Source organism: Cloeon dipterum, chromosome 4, assembly GCF_949628265.1.
Source record: "Cloeon dipterum chromosome 4, ieCloDipt1.1, whole genome shotgun sequence".
NCBI lineage: Eukaryota > Metazoa > Arthropoda > Insecta > Ephemeroptera > Baetidae > Cloeon > Cloeon dipterum.
The window spans coordinates 10,989,186-11,010,190 of NC_088789.1; the positions used below are offsets into that span (position 1 = coordinate 10,989,186).

Here is a 21,005-nt window from a genome sequence, read left to right on the forward strand (position 1 = left end):
CAGTGGGCTGGTGGGCGCACTGGTGTCTACTGGCTGATTTGCGCCCTTTCCAACAGCTTTAGGGACAAATGTCTGGCGTTTCAATCAAAGACTAGCGGGAAGATGGTAACTCACCTATCCGCTCGGTGGTGTTATTGAGATTCGGTGAGCTCATGGCCCACGGGACGTGCTGAGCAGAAGCTCAAGAGAAAAATATTAATTCTAATTCAAGTGCAATATATTTTTCCTAAAAAATCAATTGATTGTAATGAGCTAGGCTTGAATGTTGAAACATTGCATTTATTGACCATCTGAATAACCTTTTTGGTCCCTTTCTTGTTTTTTAATCAGAAAAAAGGTAACGTAAATCTTTGTTAAATTTATTCATGTAATATTGGGACAAATTCTGGTTCTCAGCTGTCTCGCCAAATTCACTCCCACATTCTCTTTTAATGAGTGTAGGGGTATCAACTTTCAGTATGTGTCCTCTCTCACAGTGCCAATCACTCAAAACGCGTATCACTTTTCCAAAGCTAATGAATGAACGACCGACGCACGCTCTTTGCCTGTGGTTGCTCGCATCAGACGAGATTTTTTAAAAGCGAATACATAGGCGAACTGATGCGGCGACCTGCCCTTCTGCTACACGACTCGGGGCAAAACAACAATGCGGTTCTCTTTGCAGTGATTTTGCTAAACGTGGTCACGTTGCCCTTTGATAACTTCTAAATAATTAGTTTTCGCTATAGTGTTCTTGACTTGTAGTTAGAGACTGATTTGATGTACCGCACGAGAAAAATAATTTATGCGATACAATGGGATATTCGTTTCCCAATCATTTTTCTTATTTATTGCTCATCTATTAAAAACTAACTCGTTGAGTGCTGCCAAAGATGCAAAAATTGTCTACTACTGTCCTACAAAGGAAAATTTTTTATACTTTGTTTCAGCCACTGTCTCTTTATTGGGTCGATTTTTCTGAATGTTTAACGCCGCGGTTTACATTCTCATTTTACCAGCATACACTCAAGAAAAGTGCTCGGTCGGTTTGCAAGCAGCACGAACGAATCTCGAATTTATTATAATGAAGACGCTCGCTTGACTCAAGGAGCTGTATGTCTCGAGTGCTAGTCCTACATGCAGAGAGCCTCGCATTACGCAGTGTGTACATTTTGCTTGAAATGTATACAAAGAGAGGGATACAGGGAGAGAGCCAGGCCATGTGTGCGCGGTGTGTGCATGCAAAGGGCGGCTATGGGGGGCGTTTGAAGCAATTTTACAAACGCGTACCGTGGGGCGAACAACAGCTCGCATTAGGATCAAAGAGTTATTCTGCCTGCTGCACCGTTCGGCTTTTTGCCCCACGTTTGCACAAACACGGCAGCGAGCTAGAAGGCTCGCATTCAGCCGGCATGTCGGCCGCCTACTCGATGCAAAGCCTCATGCTTTTAATTACTAAAACTGAGCACAACTGCTCCTCGTTGGCGGAAATCGCTCCCCGCTGACACCATTGGTAACATTTTAATTCAAATCGTTTTGTTTCGATGGTAGGATAAAGTTTAGAGAAATTAATATAAAAGTATGTTTATGCACTGTAAATGCGAAAAGAAACGAAAAAGATTTGGAATAATTATCGATTTTCTCAGAAAAAAATCAGGAAATGAAATTGATTGAAATGTTATAATTTAAAGAATTATTTACAATTAATGACAAGTTTCACATTGAAAAAATTAAATATAAAAGGGCAGCAATTTCGATATAGTTTCTGTCATTCGTTTGCTGTGTCACACATGTGAATAGAGCAACAATATCAGTGCTTCCACTCTTCGGTTATGAACCTAGATTTAAAGAGATAAAAGAATTTCCGCATATTAGGAGGAAATTAAAAGGATAAGGTGGGCAACTATCGATATTTCCTCTCTGGTATCTTTGTTGGGAGTGTCGAATAAAACTTTGTTAAAATTCGGGTCTCCTAAAATCCTTGAAATTTGACTACTCAAATTGATAAATTTCGAAACTGTTTCATTTCACACATTTTTATTTTTAGCAATGAAGTAAAATTTATTAAAAAAAGCTCATTTTTCGGGTGAGAGAATTGGAGAATTACTCCCCTACACTCAAGGTTTATCAACAGGTATACCTTAGCTTTGTTTTCTTTTCTAAGGGAATGTTTAATTTACATTTTTCTGGAAAAAAACGGAAGACAAATCTAAGTGGAAGATAACATTTCTTTTCTTACAAATTAATCGATTTTTATTAGAAAGGAAACCGAAAATGAGCAAAAGCTGACATTGAAATTAACTTTATAAATTATGAATAATTTTCAAGGCTGAATGAAAAATTTGCCAGGTGAACGTTATGTTTCCCACCATGATATGCTAAACAAAAAATTAATGCATTCAGGCATTTACTAGTAAGTAGTACTTTTAAGTACTTAGAATTCTAAGTCAGATATTCCTTATTAGAGGTGTACTTGAATTCAACTAGCCATTTGTTTAGCAGTATATCGATACAAATAAACTAAAAAAAAATCTGACAGCTTGAAATGCTTGCTTGGTTCAGAATTTTAGCCAAGAGCGAGTAAAGCGAGAAATCGGAGCCAGGCATTCCGCCCGACCGAAGTGTCGATCTGGTTGCCTAACAACTCCGCATTAGGAAACCACTGCCAGAGTGTCAAACAAGTTTTAAGAGCAAAACTCGTTTCAAGTGTCTCTGCCGCACATCAATCCGTTGCTCTGAGTTTTATTAACTAACTGCACGCAGAGAAGATATTAATATTGCGGCTGAACGGAGCTGAGGGAGGCGAAAGCTGCTTTACGCCAAGTGCGTGCACACCCTCCACAACTCAGTTGGCATAACACTGAGAAGCAATATGTGTGCGCTGCTCTTTTCACGCAAAACAAGCAGCAGCTTTCGTCTCTCTCATCTCTCAAGTTTCACAAAGAAGTTGTCTCGCTCTGGCACGAGAACGAACAACACGCATTCTAATCATTCTTAAGTGTCACCTACCCATCGCACACTCGTCACTCTGCCTGCTGACACTCGACGCCTTTGCGAACGACTCTCTTTCTCTCGCCGCGTTGGTGGAACCCACCGACTCGAGGGCGAGCTTTCCAGGTGGTTGTTTTGCGAATTAGACGCTCGCAATCACTAGAGGACTTCTCACCGTTTTGTTTGTGCATCGTTCGCGTGTGTTGCTGGAATATATGCTCTCACTCGCGTCTGACAGAGGCTTTTAGGGTGTGAGGTTACAAATTGCGAGCCAATTGAAGTGCTGATAGGCATGACAGTCTGGGCCGCATGTCGATCCAAGTTATTTTTAGTAACTGAATTAGCTAGATCGTGGTGCGGGTTTCGTATCCTCAAGATAGGCGTGGTTTTTGATTCATGTGCCAGTGTCATCAGTCTACAAATGCCACTTGATTACCGCAACAGTACGTTTGATCATAAAAAAGACTGAATTAGTTTGATTGTTTTACCTAATGACTATTATTAATGTTGTTTTGCAACCAACTATCTTATTTTTTGCCCTCGGATAATTTGCTGCAATCTTCATCAAGCTGAAAAGAAAAATTTTTAATTCGGTAAAATTTGATTTGCGTCTCAATTGCTACACAGAAGGCGCGATAAATAAATAAATAATATTTTTTATGCCTGCAGAGTGGTAACGCTTGAATGGAATCCACCTTCCGAAACAAAAGTAACCGCAGAGGCCGTTACTTGCAGATGCCCCATTTGAGACAGAATAACTACATATACTTATATTTTAAGAAACATATAGAGCCATAAATGTCACTTGAAATGTGAGATTTTCTGGATTTTTACCTATTTGAGCAAACGTGTGGTTTTATTTGTAGGGTACAACAAAATCCTTTGAACTACGGGGGGCAAAATCCACGTTGGATTAGTTTACCACCGGTTAACTTCCATTTTGGCGTTGAAATGTGGGCAGCCAAGAGCCCTGTTTTAGTCTCTATTTAAGTGTGGCGAATGTGTTTTCCAATCCGATAGGTAAGATTAATTCTAATCGCTAATTATAACACAATATTGTCTGGGATGGGCTTCTTAACTACATTTTCAATTGCCTACTTAGAGCGTCATCCCCCAGCAAACACCTTGCCTGCGCATCGCATGAATCTGGTCACCACTCATGCTTTTGAACAATAAGAAAAGCAGAAATCCAAATTAACTAAAAAATTATGACAATCGTGCACTTATCGATACATTTGAAACGAAATGAATGAAACTGGTCAAAAGGCAATATTCGGCGGTTTTAAAATTTTGAGAACGTAATATGAATGAAATTCATTTTTCTATGTAAATTTCATTTTAAAATTTAAAATTTCATTTCATTTTATTAAAGATGTTGGCTGGAAAGCAGCAGGAATTCGATCAGTTTCGTTCCTCCCAAAAACTAACCTATAGCTGTCCCTATTTTGCGTCAATTTAAGAGCGTCTCCATCGATGTGTGGTCTACAGAGTTACAACATTGCGCGATAAATGGCGGCCGAGGCCCTCGTTAAGAAGCCGTACACAGCAGAGTTAATTAAATGGACCGGTGGCAAAGGCGCCAGCTTGTTGCCCGCATTACACAGGATGCACATCAACTAGCGAGCACTGACTGGGCCGGCACGACGCCCTCTGATACAGTGCATATGTATGTATTCTGCAATATGATACTGCACAACAAACAAGCCCGGCCGGCCGCCATTTGCGCTCGCCCGAGGAGTATTCATCCAGCAAAAGTCTGCTCCGGTCAGATCGCGCTTTGCGGAGTGCCGTGTTGCGCTTTTTAATAAGTTTGCTGGCGCCAGTAATTGATCTCTGCGCTGTTCGCTGTTCTCAACACTCAAATATGAGGCCGATGGGATGTGATGTGATTGTTCTGTAACTCTCTCTCTCTCTCTCTCTCTCTCTCTCTCTCTCTCTCTCTCTCTCTCTCTCTCTCTCTCTCTCTCTCTCTCTCTCTCTCTCTCTCTCTCTCTCTCTCTCTCTCTCTCTCTCTCTCTCTCTCTCTCTCTCTCTCTCTCTCTCTGTCGTCCTTTCTCTTTGTGGCAGCAATCCGTTTTAGCCGCGAGTCTGGTCTTGGACGAGGGGGCTCCCAGCGAAATTCGCTTATGCATAAGGGATGCTACTGTGTGGGTTTGAATTCGCGGTTAAAGGTTACTTTGCCAATTCAATCGGAAGAAATTTCCTGAGGTTGAATGTACGAATGATATATGTTTACTTTCTTCTTCAATTCATGTATCTTCAAAGTACTTCAATATATGTTATTTACTTCAATTTTTGTTTTTGTAAAATCTAAGAGTACCATCCAATGAGATGCAGAGAAATATTTTACTTATTACATACAAATAAACAACCTCTCAAGGGCTCCAGGGGTGCGGGTTCAAATTTTTTGAGATCGTTTGGCTCATTGGTATGAAGGCTGGTTTGAAACAAAATGAAATTTCGGTCTTCAAATGATGCGAATGGGGAGATGAAAAATTGAACCCAAATATTCGCATAATATGTGATATCCCTTTTTATTTTACTTTTTTGAATTTCTACTTCTTTGCTCCAAACCCAAACTAACATTTCAATTCACTTACATTAAAAATAACGTTTCAGAATAATATGAAAACTTCGTTTTCCCGGAAATTTTCATTTCCATGAAAAAAAATCGTCCTGCAATTGCTCGTTTGCCAACCACTTCTTGCTCAGTAGTCTGCCGCTCTAATTAATTTGAGCAATCAACAGCACGGAATGCTTTTTTCCTCAGCGCATGGAGAAGCGGAATTAATTAAGAGATTCGCTTGCGCATGCTTGCAATTCGGGTCACGTTTTATTGAAATACATAAAGATGATTAACTTTCACCTGCTGCGGGGTTGTACAGCACTTTTTCTGTCCGAAACCACGTTGTAGAGCGCAAAACATTCGTAAATTGTGACGGCTCTTTACATTGCTACGCCTCGAGCCACTTAGAGAATTTGTAATCCCTGACACTCAAAATAGATGGACTTGGAAGCATAATTTTATTCCACTTTCAGAGAAAACTATCAGATCTGAGAAAAGGTTTGATTGACTATAGTCTATGAATGATAGGAGTTCAATATTTGACCACGATTGATTAAATATTGTTTCATAATATGGGTAAAACCCTGCTTTAATAAACATAATTTTTGAGAGGCTGTTTAATGGTTGAAACAAAATTGAACGGTCAAAACATGTACTCAACACGCCACCTTGGATCTTCCAAGGCAATAAGCGCAAGAGAAATTTTCGCTCAGACATTGCGGTGAATTCTGGGGCCAGTTGGTTGTGCCAGAAGAGTGTGCGCTTGCCTTGATACCTTTATAGTGAATTAAGTTTCATTATTAACTTATGTTTGTTATAAATTACGTAACAATATATTCTGAGAAACACGCAAAAAAAGGCTGGAAAAAACCCAGCAATAACTTCATAAATAATTGAATTTATTTTATTCACTAAGAATAAACTAGTTTGATTATATATAAAAAGACTTGCAACAAATCACCTCAAAAACTATCAAAAGAAATCAGAGAAGAATAGCGGTGCTCTGCAGACCTGAAAAATCGATGCTAGATCGTTTTAGGGCTTTCATTCCCTATTTTCAAATGATAAATATCGAGAAATAGAATTCAAATGGTTCGAATGGTAATCTGAAATAAAATTTCAGCTTCAGTTAGACTAAGCAAGGTTTAGGTGTAAGGATATTGGTATAGATTCATATGATATTTCGATCAAAGGAAACTATAGCACAAGGGAGGATTCAAACCTGCATTAGAAATCCTCGTAAGAGCAGAGATTTCTCCCCCATCACGTACAAGCATTTTTTAGCACATTAAGTAATTAAACTTGCTTCAGGATGAGAGAGAGAGAGAGAGAGAGAGAGAGAGAGAGAGAGAGCTTGCCAGGTCGTGATGGCAAGATGGAGAGAATTTTGGGGGCCTAGGGCTGCCATCACGACACCGCAAGATCAAACCGCACAGCCTAATTAAATGAGCGCTTTCGCTGCAATGTTTGTTCGCCCCAGCTGCTTTCCCTCGCACGGCGTTTCAATTGTTGCTATGATAATGTTTGGCAAAGATGATTTCGCAACGCCATTAACCAAATTAGACGCCACAGCACGTGAGCGCGTAATTTTTCTTTCTCCGGCCACACAGTGTGTGTATATAATTTGCCTGAGTGTGTCTGCATTCGCGCTCACCTCCACTGTTTGTTGTGTGCGCAATTGATTGCTGATGTGTCAGATTCGGCTGAATGCCAGCGGAGTGAATTGATCAGTACGTGGGCCGAGAGCGGCGGAACGCCACCAATTCTTGATATGAGATCCGATCAATTATTTATCGCATCCATCTCTCGCCTCCACTCAGTCTCTAGAATTATCCAGTCTACCCGTTTTTTTATGCCGAAAGCATTACGCCAAAGCAACAAAAATAAAGCATATGTATTTTCCGAACTGGTCGCAAAAAACGGCAAATTTGCGATTTATTCTCAGTCATCACCTTTCCCTATTTCCCTGGCAATAAATCAAAATTTTGGACAAAACATGTTTATGATGTGCAAGACCGATTATAGATTATTTTTCTGTGGCTTTAACAAATTATGAGTATATTTGAGATTTCAGAGTTACGGTTTTCAGTTACGGATTTCAGAGTTACGGCATACAGGCAATCTGGCCATATCTTACCCTGACAGACTTAAAAAAGTTAGAATCTGCAAAATCTCGTTTTCTCAAAAAAGCCTTAGCACTGTCAAAATTTATGAAATCTAGACTAGCATATGAGCTTGCTGACACTGACTTTTTTGTTGATGATCTTCTTAAGAAATTCTCACTTTCAGAAACTGCTGCTTACAATAACTTTATTATTAATAGACTTTTCAAGCTCTCCCAGATCGATGGGGATTTCTATGGCACCCCTGCAATGGGCGATCTGGGCTGGAAAAATGCCTGTTTTCTAAATAGACATGTTTTCACCAGGCACGCCTGTCACGATTATCATTATGTTTACTGTACTAACAAGAAATATCATCGTAAGGCCGGCTTCGATTGCAAATGTGTATACTGTGATGAATATGTGAAGTTCTACCACTTTTTGGAATGCAAGAAGATCCCATTGACTCTCATGCGTGCTAGTGTACTATAATATGTATTTATGCATGTCTATGTCTGTTGTACACCATTGGTGTTTCTTTAAATAAATATATATATTTGAGATTTCAAATATTTTGTTATCTAGGTTAAAAAGGGAGTCCAATATATTTAAAGAGTGGCACGATAGGTAAAAAATTTCTTATTGTAACACTCATAACGTAATTTGGGATATCGCCAGTTTTGTGCTAAGCATTTTACTCAAATGCACACATAGCTTTGACTTTTGACTAAATTATTTCTGCAGGAACTATTTTTAAACACTGTAACAATATAGGATATAGGAGTGTATAAAACCGATACGTTGATGCTCATAGCATAACAAGAACAAATTTGATAATGTTTGGTTATTGTGCCTGCGAGTGCGTAGAATATTTAATTAATGTATCGAATTCACACTTTTCGTACCAGTTTTTTTTTTATCAAATAGAGGCCGTTATTGCAAATTTGTAGTTTTAATTCGATTGATTTGTGAACCCTGGTAAATTTATTTAAATGAATCTTGAAATTTCTGGAGGGGTTACCCTTAATTGTCTTAAATGTGGCTAGAAATATAAATGATTTGAGTAGTGCTACATTTTGAACCAAACATGCAATGTCGTTTCCGCACACATACGAGAGTGGAATTTTCATTAGCTCTCTATTCGTTCTAAAATTAAAAATTATCAACACAAATACTCGCATGGAGCTCTAAAAACACATTGGAGAAGGAAAATAGCTTCATCAACTTCATCGTCCACATTCAATTAATACTTTTGATCAAATAATTTTTGAGCAAACGAAAATTAAAGTGGGGTGTTCGGCGGCTGACTCCGTGGCGAGGGTGTTTCGGGGGGTGTGAGCGTGCATGCGCACTTAGGGCGGCTGCGGCTCGGCTGTGTGTAGGACTTAGACGATCATCAGGTTGTTCGGCTCGCGTCAGTCTGCACACAGACCTGCAGCACGCCGTGCCAGTGTGTCTGCGCTCTGTCTCCGCAGCCCGAAGCTTCAGAAAGCGACTAACCAGCCGAAGCTGTCAGAATCCGTCGTTGTGTGCAGAGTGGACAATTAGCAGAGGTGCGGGTTGCCTAACCAACCAGGGCTGACCATGTCGTCTGCCGACAGGCGACGGGACCACCACCGTGTATGCTGGTGCTTTGTGTTAATAAGTTTGTTGTTCGCCTTGACGACCTCCGTCGGTCACGTTGACGGTGAGTTGACATCTCAGAAAGTCCAATATGTTGCTTTATTAGTTTAGGTACAATTGTGTGTGATAATATGCTTAAATCACATTGCCAGTTTATGGAGGCCAACGTACGCAAAATCTCCTCCTTTTCCTTTTGAAAAATACTAAAATAAGAAATTTATATTTTATATTACATAAATCCTTCGAAGCTACATTTTAAAAAAATTATTTTATCAGAAAAATTTTTAATAAGGTAATTTGAGGTTATATCTTAAGGAGAGTTTTTTTAAGTTGATAATAAATGAGGAAATATATTTTGCATTTATAGAAATAATGCGCTATAAGGAAATAATGAAATTTTACTTAAAGAGCAGAACTCAAATTTCAAATCTGCGAAAAAAAATATCAGGGAAAGTCTTGTCTTTCTTGAATTTTGATAGATTCTTAATTTCTAGTGCATTTATGCGCGCTAAGAAAGTTTCAAATTTTTCACAACCAATAAATATTTAGATTTACGACCGCAAAATTTGTGCGCCAACTTTATTATCAGCAATTTAACATGTAAAATAAAGGTGCAAAATTTGTCTTTATTAGTTTATACTAATTCCATTTTCCTCATTGGATTAAAAATACTGAAAATAAATGAACACCCAATGAGAGGCACTTTCAGTAAGCAAATCTAAAAGTTAATCAACCGCAGTTGTTATTGTTCCCGCTGACCCTTTCAGTCCAACTTCCATGCAAATTTTTTATAGTTATATGGTCTTTATTGGGCTCTCGTGATTTGTTGTGAGCGTGGATGTGTCGCCTGTGCGCGATAATTTTCCAGGCAAAACGTCAAATTTAATTTGGACTTGACGACACGAAGCGTGAGTAAAGCCTTGGGGATTATCAGCGGCTGTCTGTGCAGCAGCCAAGCTAATGGCTCCGGCAGCTCATCTCTATGCTCTCTCACAGAGCTGCATGTTGTTTGTTGTTCTCTGTGAGGCTGCGAGTATGGTGTGTTCTCGCCATCAAGTGTACGCGCCCAGGACGAGAGTTACGCATTATCACACGTCTTTCCTCTGTTTGACTTGCTGAATTTGGCCCCGGGTAACGCGGAAAGCCCCTGCTCTTCATCAGCGCTTCGTGTGCTTCCAAGCAGTTTGTTTTTCATAACATAGAATTTCTTAGAAAGAGCTTTGTTTGACTTTCATCTCTTCAAATAAATGATTATCTTAAATTGAATTTCACTAATGTTTTTACATTTTAATTTTATGCAATATGATTTCTCCGATTTGAGAGATTTTCAAAGAACATTGGAAATATTTCCACAGCAGGGAAACTTTATTTGACTGTCTCTCAGAGAGTTTTACATCTCATTTTTTACTATTTTTTGTTTCAAGGCATTTTTTAAAATTTTGACCACTGAATGATGCAAAAAAACACTGCACTGAAAAACATTTCTATATATACAAGTTTGACATTCAGTGTGTCGAGCAAATTAAAACTAGAGAAATCAAATCGAATTAATCATCTATTTTTATTTTACCTGAAGAGAGCTGTTTTATAGATTTTCATTTGTAGTTAGGATTTTAATTAAAGCGATCAATTGTGAACGATATTTTACTTTCCTTTGTGGCTTGAAACCTTTTTCGTATCAAAGTTCACTTAAACTATGATACACAAAGAGAAAAAATTTCGTGTAAGCTTTGTCAAATTCGGGCGATAATGGAAGGCTTTGCTTTGCGGTTTGATGATCAAGACGCGGTCCATATCACTCTGCCCGGGTGGCATAAAATTTCACGTCAGCCCATATCTCTCCACCCACGTGGCTTGTGTACTGAGTACAGCCACCCTGTGCACGTCTCATATGCTCCGAGTTGGGTGGAGGCAGGGCGAGAGCATAAAAAGAGATGGAAGCGGGCGGGAAGCCGCGCAAAGCCGGGGTAATCGTGCAAAATATTGTTTGTTGACTCACGCGAGCAGCCAGCCAAACAACATAACTTTTGATGCAGCTTCTTGTTTACATTTAGAATATTGCCGTCGTCGAGCGGCAGAGCAGCAGCAGCCGGTTCACTTCCAATTTTGAAAGATTGCGTCTGCTTACACAAATTGTATTCGGCCGATGATACACTCACGAAACTGCTGCTGCTGGAAACTTTGCTATCGTGCGCTCATTTTCACCGGCATTGATGAGAATCGCGAGAAAGAAGCGATGCAACGTGTGTATAAAAGTTTACCGATGATGATCGTGCATTCACGAGCGCAAGGAAATAAAAGTTTTTCTTTCCAGCAGCGAGCCGGCACATATAGGAACAAAATAGGAAGCGCTGCTCCGAGTTCTTATTTTTCTTTGAGAGGCAAAAGCAATTTGAAGATCTCGCCTCAACTTCCTAGTCGTGATCGAAAACCGCGATTTCAATGAGAAAAAATGGAAAATCGATGAGCAAGGCAAATGGAAACAGAAATTATGGTAACGACCCCAACCATTTCTGTCACGTGTCATTCAATACCATGCGGCCCGTCGTTACTTGTACTCGCAGCTGAGCTCAGGGGATCATTAACAACACTAATGAGTTGCAAACTAGTGGAACGAGAGAGATTCTCTCCTGTTGCAAGAAATGCGCATAATCAAAAAGCTACGCTTCTAATTAGGTCACGTCTTTGCAAATGCAAAGCAGCCGTGGTTAAGAAAATTGTAATAAACGTCATAATTCTAATGCTGATAAATTAAAACGAATAATTTAAAGTGTCAGAATCGTCAGAGTAAACAAAATTACGGACCCATTAACAAGTGGAGAAATCACGCTGATAATTAAATGATGAGTGAAGATCAGTCCGATGCGGATCTTGATTAAAAGAGAAATAATTTCCTGCAGCTATTTTCTACAAAAGCACTTAAGATTGCGCCCAGATTCTATCACTGACAGATTCTATCACATGCCAAAATATCACTACGTTAATACGTAAGTTAAAATCAAATAGGACAGTTTCAAACGTAAACGTGTTCCGCTGCGCCACTGGTGTCAAACAGCGCTTAAATACAAAATATAACACATTTTTCAATAAAGGCTAGCAAAAAAATGAAAAGTTACTTAACACATTTTAGTTGTTTGAATAAATAAATGGTGAGGTTTCGCAGTTTCCTAGGTGGTGCGGAATAGAGTATGAGGAAATGTCTGACAAATTATTTTTTGTGGGGGATAAAAATGAAATTCAAACAAGAGCTAGATTTGAACCGAATTTCACACGCCTATTAAGCATTAGATCATTTCACTTAAAGAATTTAATTTCATTAATTGCTGAGGTGTCAAGAGAAAAAATTCCCACCTTTAATAAAGCAAAAATTTATATTTTAAGCAATTTATTAATCTGTACCATCTCGGGCAATCTCGTGATGAGTGAGCTTGTGGTTGTCAAGCGCACGCGTTCTGCAAGTTTTACAAGCAAACGGCCAGAAAATTCAATTTCAGTGAGTAAATTGTCTAAACTATAGGCATAGATTGATCGAGGAGATCGATTCGTGGCTCAACAGGCGTTAGCCAAGTGGCCGCGCCTGCGTGTGGTTGTGAAACACCCTGAGTGCGGGGTATCAGGTGGTGGAACCCTGATTCCGCTTGGCCCGGGTGCTGAAATTAATATATAATTTAATGATCACAAGGATACAATTAAAGGATAAATAATTTCACCTCTTTTTTGGGGAGGGAGCTTTTTGCGATTCTTTATAAACAAATGCATACATATTATTTGAACATATACATCAGTAGAATATAAATTACGTTCCTAATGAGACATTAAATAATCAAATATTGGTATCATTAAAAATACTTAGGAATATTTAATCAAATTTGAGATATTTTTGTATATTGAAAAAATGAAAAAGGTGAAAACAATTCATGTAAGGTCAATGATCTGCGTTGTAATGGTCACTGCACTGCAGGCCGCGTCGCACTGATGCCGTCTTTACGCAAGATTGCTCTACAAGAGCGAGAATGCAGTTCCGGTCCAGCGGCAGCCGCGAGCAATGCTTTGCCCCCCCCCCCCCCCTGCCGTCACACCTGACCAACTTTCCCTACAGTTTGTCGCTTTAAATACGTGCGATACCTATGAAATTTAATATCCTCAGTAAGCCGTGATAGTCTAGTGGTTAGGACTTTGCGTTGTGGCCGCAAAAACCCAGGTTCGAATCCTGGTCACGGCAAAGGTGATTCCTTTGCACGGCTGAGGGCACACTTTTTTCTTTAATTTTTATTTATGTTTAACTAACCTAATTGCCTTTCCATATCGGGACATGTAAAATCATTTTTTTTTTATTTTTGAGCCGAGTAGTGGAGATGGATTACTTATAATTATGTGCTAACAAAATCATAAAGAATAGATTTAAAGTGTCACAATTAACGTAACTACAGTTGGAAAACGTTAATACACAGCTGAACAAATAAAACACTGCACACCAGTTGAACTTTGACCTAGGGGCAATTCACAGACTCAACAAGCGGGAGAAAAGAAATCACGCTCTTGTGGATCCATTTTAAAGTAGGCTAAATCAAATTCGCTCGCAATACAAATTCACTGCGGATGTAATAAATAATGCGAGCACTCGCGCGCGCAGATTTATTCCCTGAACGCGTGAATATTTCATCAGCAGACGCTAGACAGTGTCTCGGTCGGCAATAAAAAGGATCCCCTGTTCACAGGGAAGCAGCAAAAACAACCAGATTATTTTTGTCGCCGAATGATTTCGTGCCAGCGAGAGCACAGAAAGCAGACACGCCTCTCGCTAATCTACCAAGCTTGCGCACAGCAATATTGGAAATGTATAATGTATGCAATTAGGCAGATGGAGAAGCGATAACCCAGCGGCTGACAGATAACCCTTGCGAGTCAGCAAACGAGGTGCTGGCGTAATATTTTATTATAATCCACATCCAAATGTCTGGTGTGGTTGGCGGAATCATTCCAATCAACTCTGATAATTATTTAAAAAAGAACTTAACTTTTTGCTTCGCAAATATAGATTTAAAAGAATCTTTGGGGGTAGAAGGGTGTTGGAATGATGAAGACCGATGAATTCAGATTGACGAATTTTGTTGGTGTTTTATGTTACAGTTGCAAATCCGATCGGATACTTAAATCAAGTACAAGAACTGAAATTGTTTACAATAATAAGTGATAAATTCTTTTGCTAACTGACTGTTGGACTCACCCCTTTGAATCGGGTTCTGCTCTATTAAACGAATCACGTCAGCACCGTGTGGCTGACGGACGAAAACTGGATTCTTATTTTAAAATCATCTTTCTGCTGTTAAACAATAATGCAAAATTACAATAATTCAAACCGCCGACAATTGTTGGCTTCCAACAAAAAGCAGGACCGCGTTGTTGTACCGCTACATTAGTCCGGGGGTCATAAACTGGAAGTTTGGAAAGCCAAGAAAAATTTAACTGGACCGACTTTGAATCGCCGTAATTAATCCAGCATTTTGGTGTTGCACTGCGGTGTCGATCGAACTTTGCGCTCCAGACCAACCGCAATCATCAACTACCAAAAATCTAATATTTTGTCATACTGTACACTCTGTTGCACGGGAATTGTCGAACGCTTTGTTCAGACAAGTGCAAATGAAAAGGAGCGTGAACTCCTATTCCACTTTAAGAAATGCAACAGCGAGGACAGCGCGTTTGAAATTATTTTGGTCTGAAATTTAAACGAGTTTGTTTATCAGCAGAAAGGAAAATTCTTAGGTGACACATTTTGTCTTTGCATTAAAATTATGGAAACTCAATCGCGACCGAATTTAACCCGTGTCAAATGAGGCAAACCTTTTTGTGATTAGTCGAGCAGAACTAGGCGTCTTTTGTTCTTTCGCGTGGGCCCTACGCGGACGCAGTTACTGCTTCGCATCAAAATTCTTCACTTTTTCTTCTCATTTTGCCGGCCAAGGGAAGTTCTCCAGACTTCCTTACTCCACACAGACAGGGAGGCTCTCAGGCGAAATTGTCGCGGCCGCTGACACGAATGGGGATAAAACTTGGAAAATTCATCAAGCTGGTGCGATGGTCGATTGTTACTCTTGCTTGTCAGTTGATGCTGATGACTACTGTTGAAAATTCTTGCGTTCAAACGGTTGATTTACTTGTCATGTTGCTCATCAGCATTGTTGCAGATTTAAATTTTGGGATTGTTGTACCCGAAAAAATCTATTTTTGTACAAATTCCTTTCTTTTACTTCTAATTGCGTTGCTCATATAAAAATAAGCCGAAATGAGCCATGGTAATTTTAATCATACCTCATACCAAACTCGTTCACGGAAAGTGGAGGACAGCTTTATGTCAACTTCAGGGTAAAAATGCATATCACAAAATACTGAAACAATGACACCAGCCTAATCAATATCATTTTATTCGTTTCGGTGTGGATATTTCCATTTGAAGCCGTGTTTGTGCTTGAAAATGAGTCGCTTATCCATTCCACCGTGCAGCGTCTGTCTATAGTAGACAGGAAACAATTATTTTTCACGTCACGAGAGGCCCTCTGGCATTGTTGTGTATATATGTATTAAATGAAATTCATAAATAGCCGCGTGATGGGCGGAAATATTCTGGTGCGCGAGTGGTTCTTTCTACCCCAACGTGGTGTGAGTCAACGTGTTTGTATACAGCATATATTTACAATACTGATATGCACGTTTGCATCGATTTTGGGCAAAACGATGCCCGTGATATTAATCAAGCATTTTTATCCGCTTACCGGCTACAGTAGTATCTCTCGTGTCGGGTAAAAATTGCAAATTCCTTTTTTTGATAGTTTTTTTATTGAAACTGCCGAATTAGCTCCTCGAGTCGCAAATTTTATCATATCTTGTTGTGCTGCTTCCACAATCCTTCATTTAAATTGGCTAAGCCAATGAAGGTGACATAATTTCAGTCACTCTGTCTGTCTATCTGCTTGATTTGCTCAAATAAAGTAACAATTAATAGTTTACCAAAATATTAAAAATTAAATAAATAGAAGAAAAGCTGCAAATATTATTGATCTAGAAAGTGAATATGTTGCCCCTTTGAAATAAATTTTAACACAACGTTTAAGTTTGTTAGCCATGCTTGAGCAAAGTGTATAACAACTGCATCTTCAAACCTTCTAATAATTACCTTCCAATTCATATCATTATATAAAACATATCAATTAGTGAAGGATGTCTGTCCAAAATCTCAAGGACCATATTAAGTTGAATGTGAGATGGAGCATTATTTGCCTTTCAATGCTAGGATCATGCTTCCACTTAGTTTCTGATACATTAATATTTGTTTCGGTGGAAAGAGTTGTCAGTTTAATGTAAATTGAATGAAAAGCAAATATTACATGTGCTGGAAATTTATTTATTTATTTATTATGTTGATCAATTTATTAATTTGTTCTTAACTTAAAATCACGATCGATAGTTGGTTTTTTCTCTTTTGCATATATCTGAAGGAAAAAATTAAACTATCATAAAACTCTATTTTCGAGTTTTTGTTTGTTTTTATGAGAAGAAAAAGATATCAAGTCAGCTTACTGCAGACCACCGCAAAATATGGAATCCAGAGGCTGGGCATAATTATGTCTCGAGTGCCATCAGTCTGGGTGAGGGGGATGATGGCGGCGGGTGGGGTGAACCGTAGAATGGAGTGCACGTGTGGCACATCGCAGTTGGCAAAAGTGGAAAGAAAGCATAAGAGGCGCGCACACATCCGCAGGTGAGCAGTCGTCATTATTATATGGCACCTTCTTGAGCTATATTAGCTAGCAAAGCAAGTTTCTTGGCAGGGCCTGCAACTATAAAGAGTGGCAGGTGTGTTTAACAGGGCCCCTGCTGCTGCTGCACGGCGCAGTATAACTTATACGTCTTTATTGGAGTCTGCTTGTTCTCAGGCAAGCAGGCAGTGGCGCACTCACTGGCCGCACGGCAGACACACACCACTTTATGCAGGATTTACCGGCGAAAAATGGAGCTAATCATATTTCACCGCTCAGTGTGGCTGCCGCGCGCGCGGATAGTTCGGTTTCAGCCGCTTGCGCCGAATTAATAAAACAGCCCCCGCAGATAGCGTTTTTATGGCCTCTGAAATTAAGTCTCTCGACGCCAGCGACGCGATTTATTAAAATAATGGAGCAGAATATATCGCCTGCAGCCCGCCAGCACATGCAATTCAGGCGGAAAACGCTTTATGGACGCGGCTGCCTGATTATTAAAAGGCCAAATTGCAGGTTAATGATAACACGTGTTTCGATATAAGCATCTGCCGTGATTTACTCCACATAAAGCTTACACGGAATTTAGTTTCGAGCAGGATGCTGTAAAGAGGCCATAACGAACGTAATGTGAAAGATTTTAAGTATTTGGACAGCGATAATAAATTAACTTGAGAGAGATGCTCTGCACAATAATCGATTAAACTTGTAAAGGACACGTTAAATCACAAGAAAACACAACTTTCGTCAATTAGAGGCGAGTGCAATCCAATTTCGCGATATCAAATATTGATGCAGAGCACGTCGATTTAATGTGTGCGAGTGCAAAGACGGATTTGCTCTGGCCTGCTGGAGCTGCTCTCAAAGCAGCGGTGCCGTAAAATAACTCAAATAGAGAGTGTTGTTTGAGTTGCTTTGTTCCATTTCGCGGAGCCATCAGAAGCGATGCGCGAGCGGCAGCTATTCAACTATGCTCTGTATCGAGATCAAAGGCGAGAGCGAGAATTTGCCGTCAGATTATTTGTTGACACTCTAAAACACAACGAAAACACGCATTCTCTCGCACTCACTCTAATGAAAAAATATTGGCAAATTCAAGTCGAAAAGTGCTGAGTGCTTCAGGTTATGAGAAAAATAAGAGCGATACAAAAGGGCAGTTCTATATTCCATATCAACTAATAAAAAAACTGAAAGCTATATTAAAGAATATATTCCTAGTATTTTCATATCAGATTAAATATTAATGGAAATCATCTGGAGAAGCAATAATTAATTTTGCATTACTTCAAAAGCGTGGCTATCATACGATTTAGAGATCAATTAGTTTCCTCTCAATCAAAAAGATAACTAATAATGGAATCTGTACTTTCAGGAAAATCATTTTCCCCTTTTTACTTGTGGTTTACATATTTCTTTTTTTAAGGGGGTTTACCGCTACTTATTTTTGATCAGACCAAGAATGAGCCTTGTCGAGTTTTGTCCTTATGCTGACTTTTATGTTTTATGCTACTCTTAAGTTAACTGGAAAATGTGTATCGTAATGATAGGGTTCGTCTATTATTAGTGTAAGAAATTTACGAGGGTTTAGGACAATAAGCATGCATATTTAACAAATGATTTTGCTGTCACTGTTACTCATTTTGCACCAAGCACAAATTGCAAAATGAACCATCACGTGCTGCTACATTGCAGTCCAATTTATTTGCAAATTTTGCAATCAAAACGGGTGGCGGCGTCTCACGGCAAATTTGCTGCTCCGTGGGAAGCGGCGCAGCATGCGAAAAACAGGCTTTGCAATAACACGGTCCAATTATCGCACCTCAGCATCGCGATATAATGGCAGCCTCGGAGCGACACACTCGCTTTTACTACTTATTCGCGGAGTGGCAATTTATCGAGTTGGAGAGCATTGTTGTGTCGCATGCAGATAAGAATTGAGAGAAGAGCCAGGGAGTTTGCCGTTTGCTTATCTGATGAATGAGCTATATTGGCTGCTGACCGCGCCGCTATCGATTATGCATATTATTACATTATTGGGAGGCGAGACGACAAACAAGTGTTGCTCAGCACGCAGCACACATTTTGTGTGCGCGCGGCCCACTCGCTCGCTCGCTCACACGCAACCCTCCTTCCACTTGTTCTCTCTGGAGAAGGGTTGCTTGAGCGAACGCGGGTCAAATCCCGCGTCCGACGGCCACCCATATTTCAGACTTCGCTTTGTGCCGTCTCATTTGGAAATCGAGCCAAATCAACGCCATCCATCACTTTTTTCATTAAACTCGGCCAGACGAATCCTTTTCGATTGCTGCGCAAAATGTACCTCCTCTTTTGTGTCTGCTTGCAAACTTTTGCTTTTAAAATCGCCAGCAGTAAGTCCGCAACGCCCTCGCTGTTTGCTCTCTCCCTCTTTCAAGTTTGGGCTCTGCAAGCAAATCCTGAACAAAAATATTTCAAGTAAAATCTACTCGGGTAAAGCATACGGGCTCTATTTTAGTATAAGCTTGATCGTACTCTGATAAAGTTCGTGAATAGCTAAAAGGACGCTTTGTTCGTTTTTTAGCAGTAAAAATGCTTTTTAAACTTTCAAATTCTATGGGACCTCAATAAAAATTCCATAGCAAAGGGCTGTTTTCTTTCTTTGAAGCATCTCTCAAATCTGTAGTTACTCAATTATATTTTATGGATTTATACCAAATTTAAAAATTTGGTTGGAATTTGAACTTGATGGATCGTAGTGGTAAACAAACTTAGGATATAAAGTAACACAATCCATCACGATAAAGGCACCCGTTGGAACCAAAACATGTTGAGTCAAATTAATTTATATCAAATTCTCTGTGTGTAACGAGCACAGACCGATGAAAATCTACATTTTCAACCTTCATTTTTTTAAAATTAAATTGTCTTGTTTGTCACCAGCAAAGGAAAAAATGAAGTTTATGGAAGATCCTATCAAAAATGGATTCGATATTTGTAATATTACTTATAATGTTGAGCACGACTCTTATTAGGTATTTTGAAAATAAGGTCATGCTAAAAGGGTGATTTTGATCAAAAAAGATGTGCGTCTCAACATTTGTAATGATCGCTTGAAATTGATAAAAATCAATATGTAAAGAGAATCAAACCTAGGAGGGTCTTCAAAGTCAAAGCAGAATTGAATGCCAAAATCATTTTATGGATTGCAAAGCAGTAAAAACCATTGTTAGATGCATATCAGCCAAAATCTACGGTGGCAGCGTGTATGCGGCGCCAAATTAATTTCTCGGCACTGGCTGATTTGTAATTCAAAGTGGGGTAGAAATAGCGTCGTGAAAAGTTTGTGGAAAAGGCTGGTCACACGCGTCTGCTGCGGATAATTAATATTTATTCATTAAAACGGGGAAGAGATTAGAAAATAGAGAGTGAAAAGTGTGGAATTAATTTGAATGCGAGAGTGGCCGCTGGTCGCATCACCTTTTCCGAAAAACAGCTTAAGTCTGTGCGGCCTGCGAACGCCGTGTGCTGTGTCTCGTATTTAAGTTGTAGCAGATAAATATTTAATAAAGGCATTTGCATACGAATTTATGATCCGCGAGAGGCCGAGGCGGACTTGGGTGTGCGATACCGTGCTGTATAAAGCTGCAGTCTCATACACGACGATAAAAAAGTACAATGGAATAATATTATCATCGGCCGGTCACGCGAAGCGCCGGCGAATTCTGCCTCCGCTCGGAACGGCTGCAAGGCCCCGGTGCAATAATAAATTACCTAATGAGAATCTTGCTGCATACATTCGTGCATTGCCTCGAATATCGCGGTTGTAGCGCGTGCTGAGCGCTGCCGGGTGACCGGCTGCCCCGGCGATAAATCTTCGACTCTTGAGACTGCAAGTGCCCTCTCGACGCTGTACAACTGTACAAGTATACAGGTGGCTGCCTTGAAGCAGACTGAGAAACACTCGTTCTCGATTGATTTGCTATCTGGTAAAGTAAATCACGGAAAGAAGAA

The 21,005-nt window shown here is 39.7% G+C and overlaps 1 protein-coding gene and 1 non-coding gene across 7 annotated transcripts in view; both read left to right on the top strand.

Annotated features, from left to right (window-relative positions):
* The first annotated feature begins 9,034 nt into the window (after positions 1-9,034).
* Positions 9,035-21,005, top strand: part of LOC135944818 (tyrosine-protein phosphatase Lar-like) — a 139,748-nt gene continuing 127,777 nt past the window's right edge. For all 6 annotated transcript variants that reach the window (XM_065492053.1, XM_065492054.1, XM_065492056.1 and 3 more), the window contains exon 1: positions 9,035-9,325. In XM_065492053.1, coding sequence (XP_065348125.1) covers positions 9,223-9,325 — 103 coding nt within the window. In that variant the 5' untranslated portion in view covers positions 9,035-9,222. The remainder of the gene's footprint in view (positions 9,326-21,005) is intronic.
* On the top strand, positions 13,412-13,483 carry TRNAH-GUG (transfer RNA histidin (anticodon GUG)). Its single transcript has one exon. It is a non-coding gene; the product is annotated as a tRNA-His (tRNA).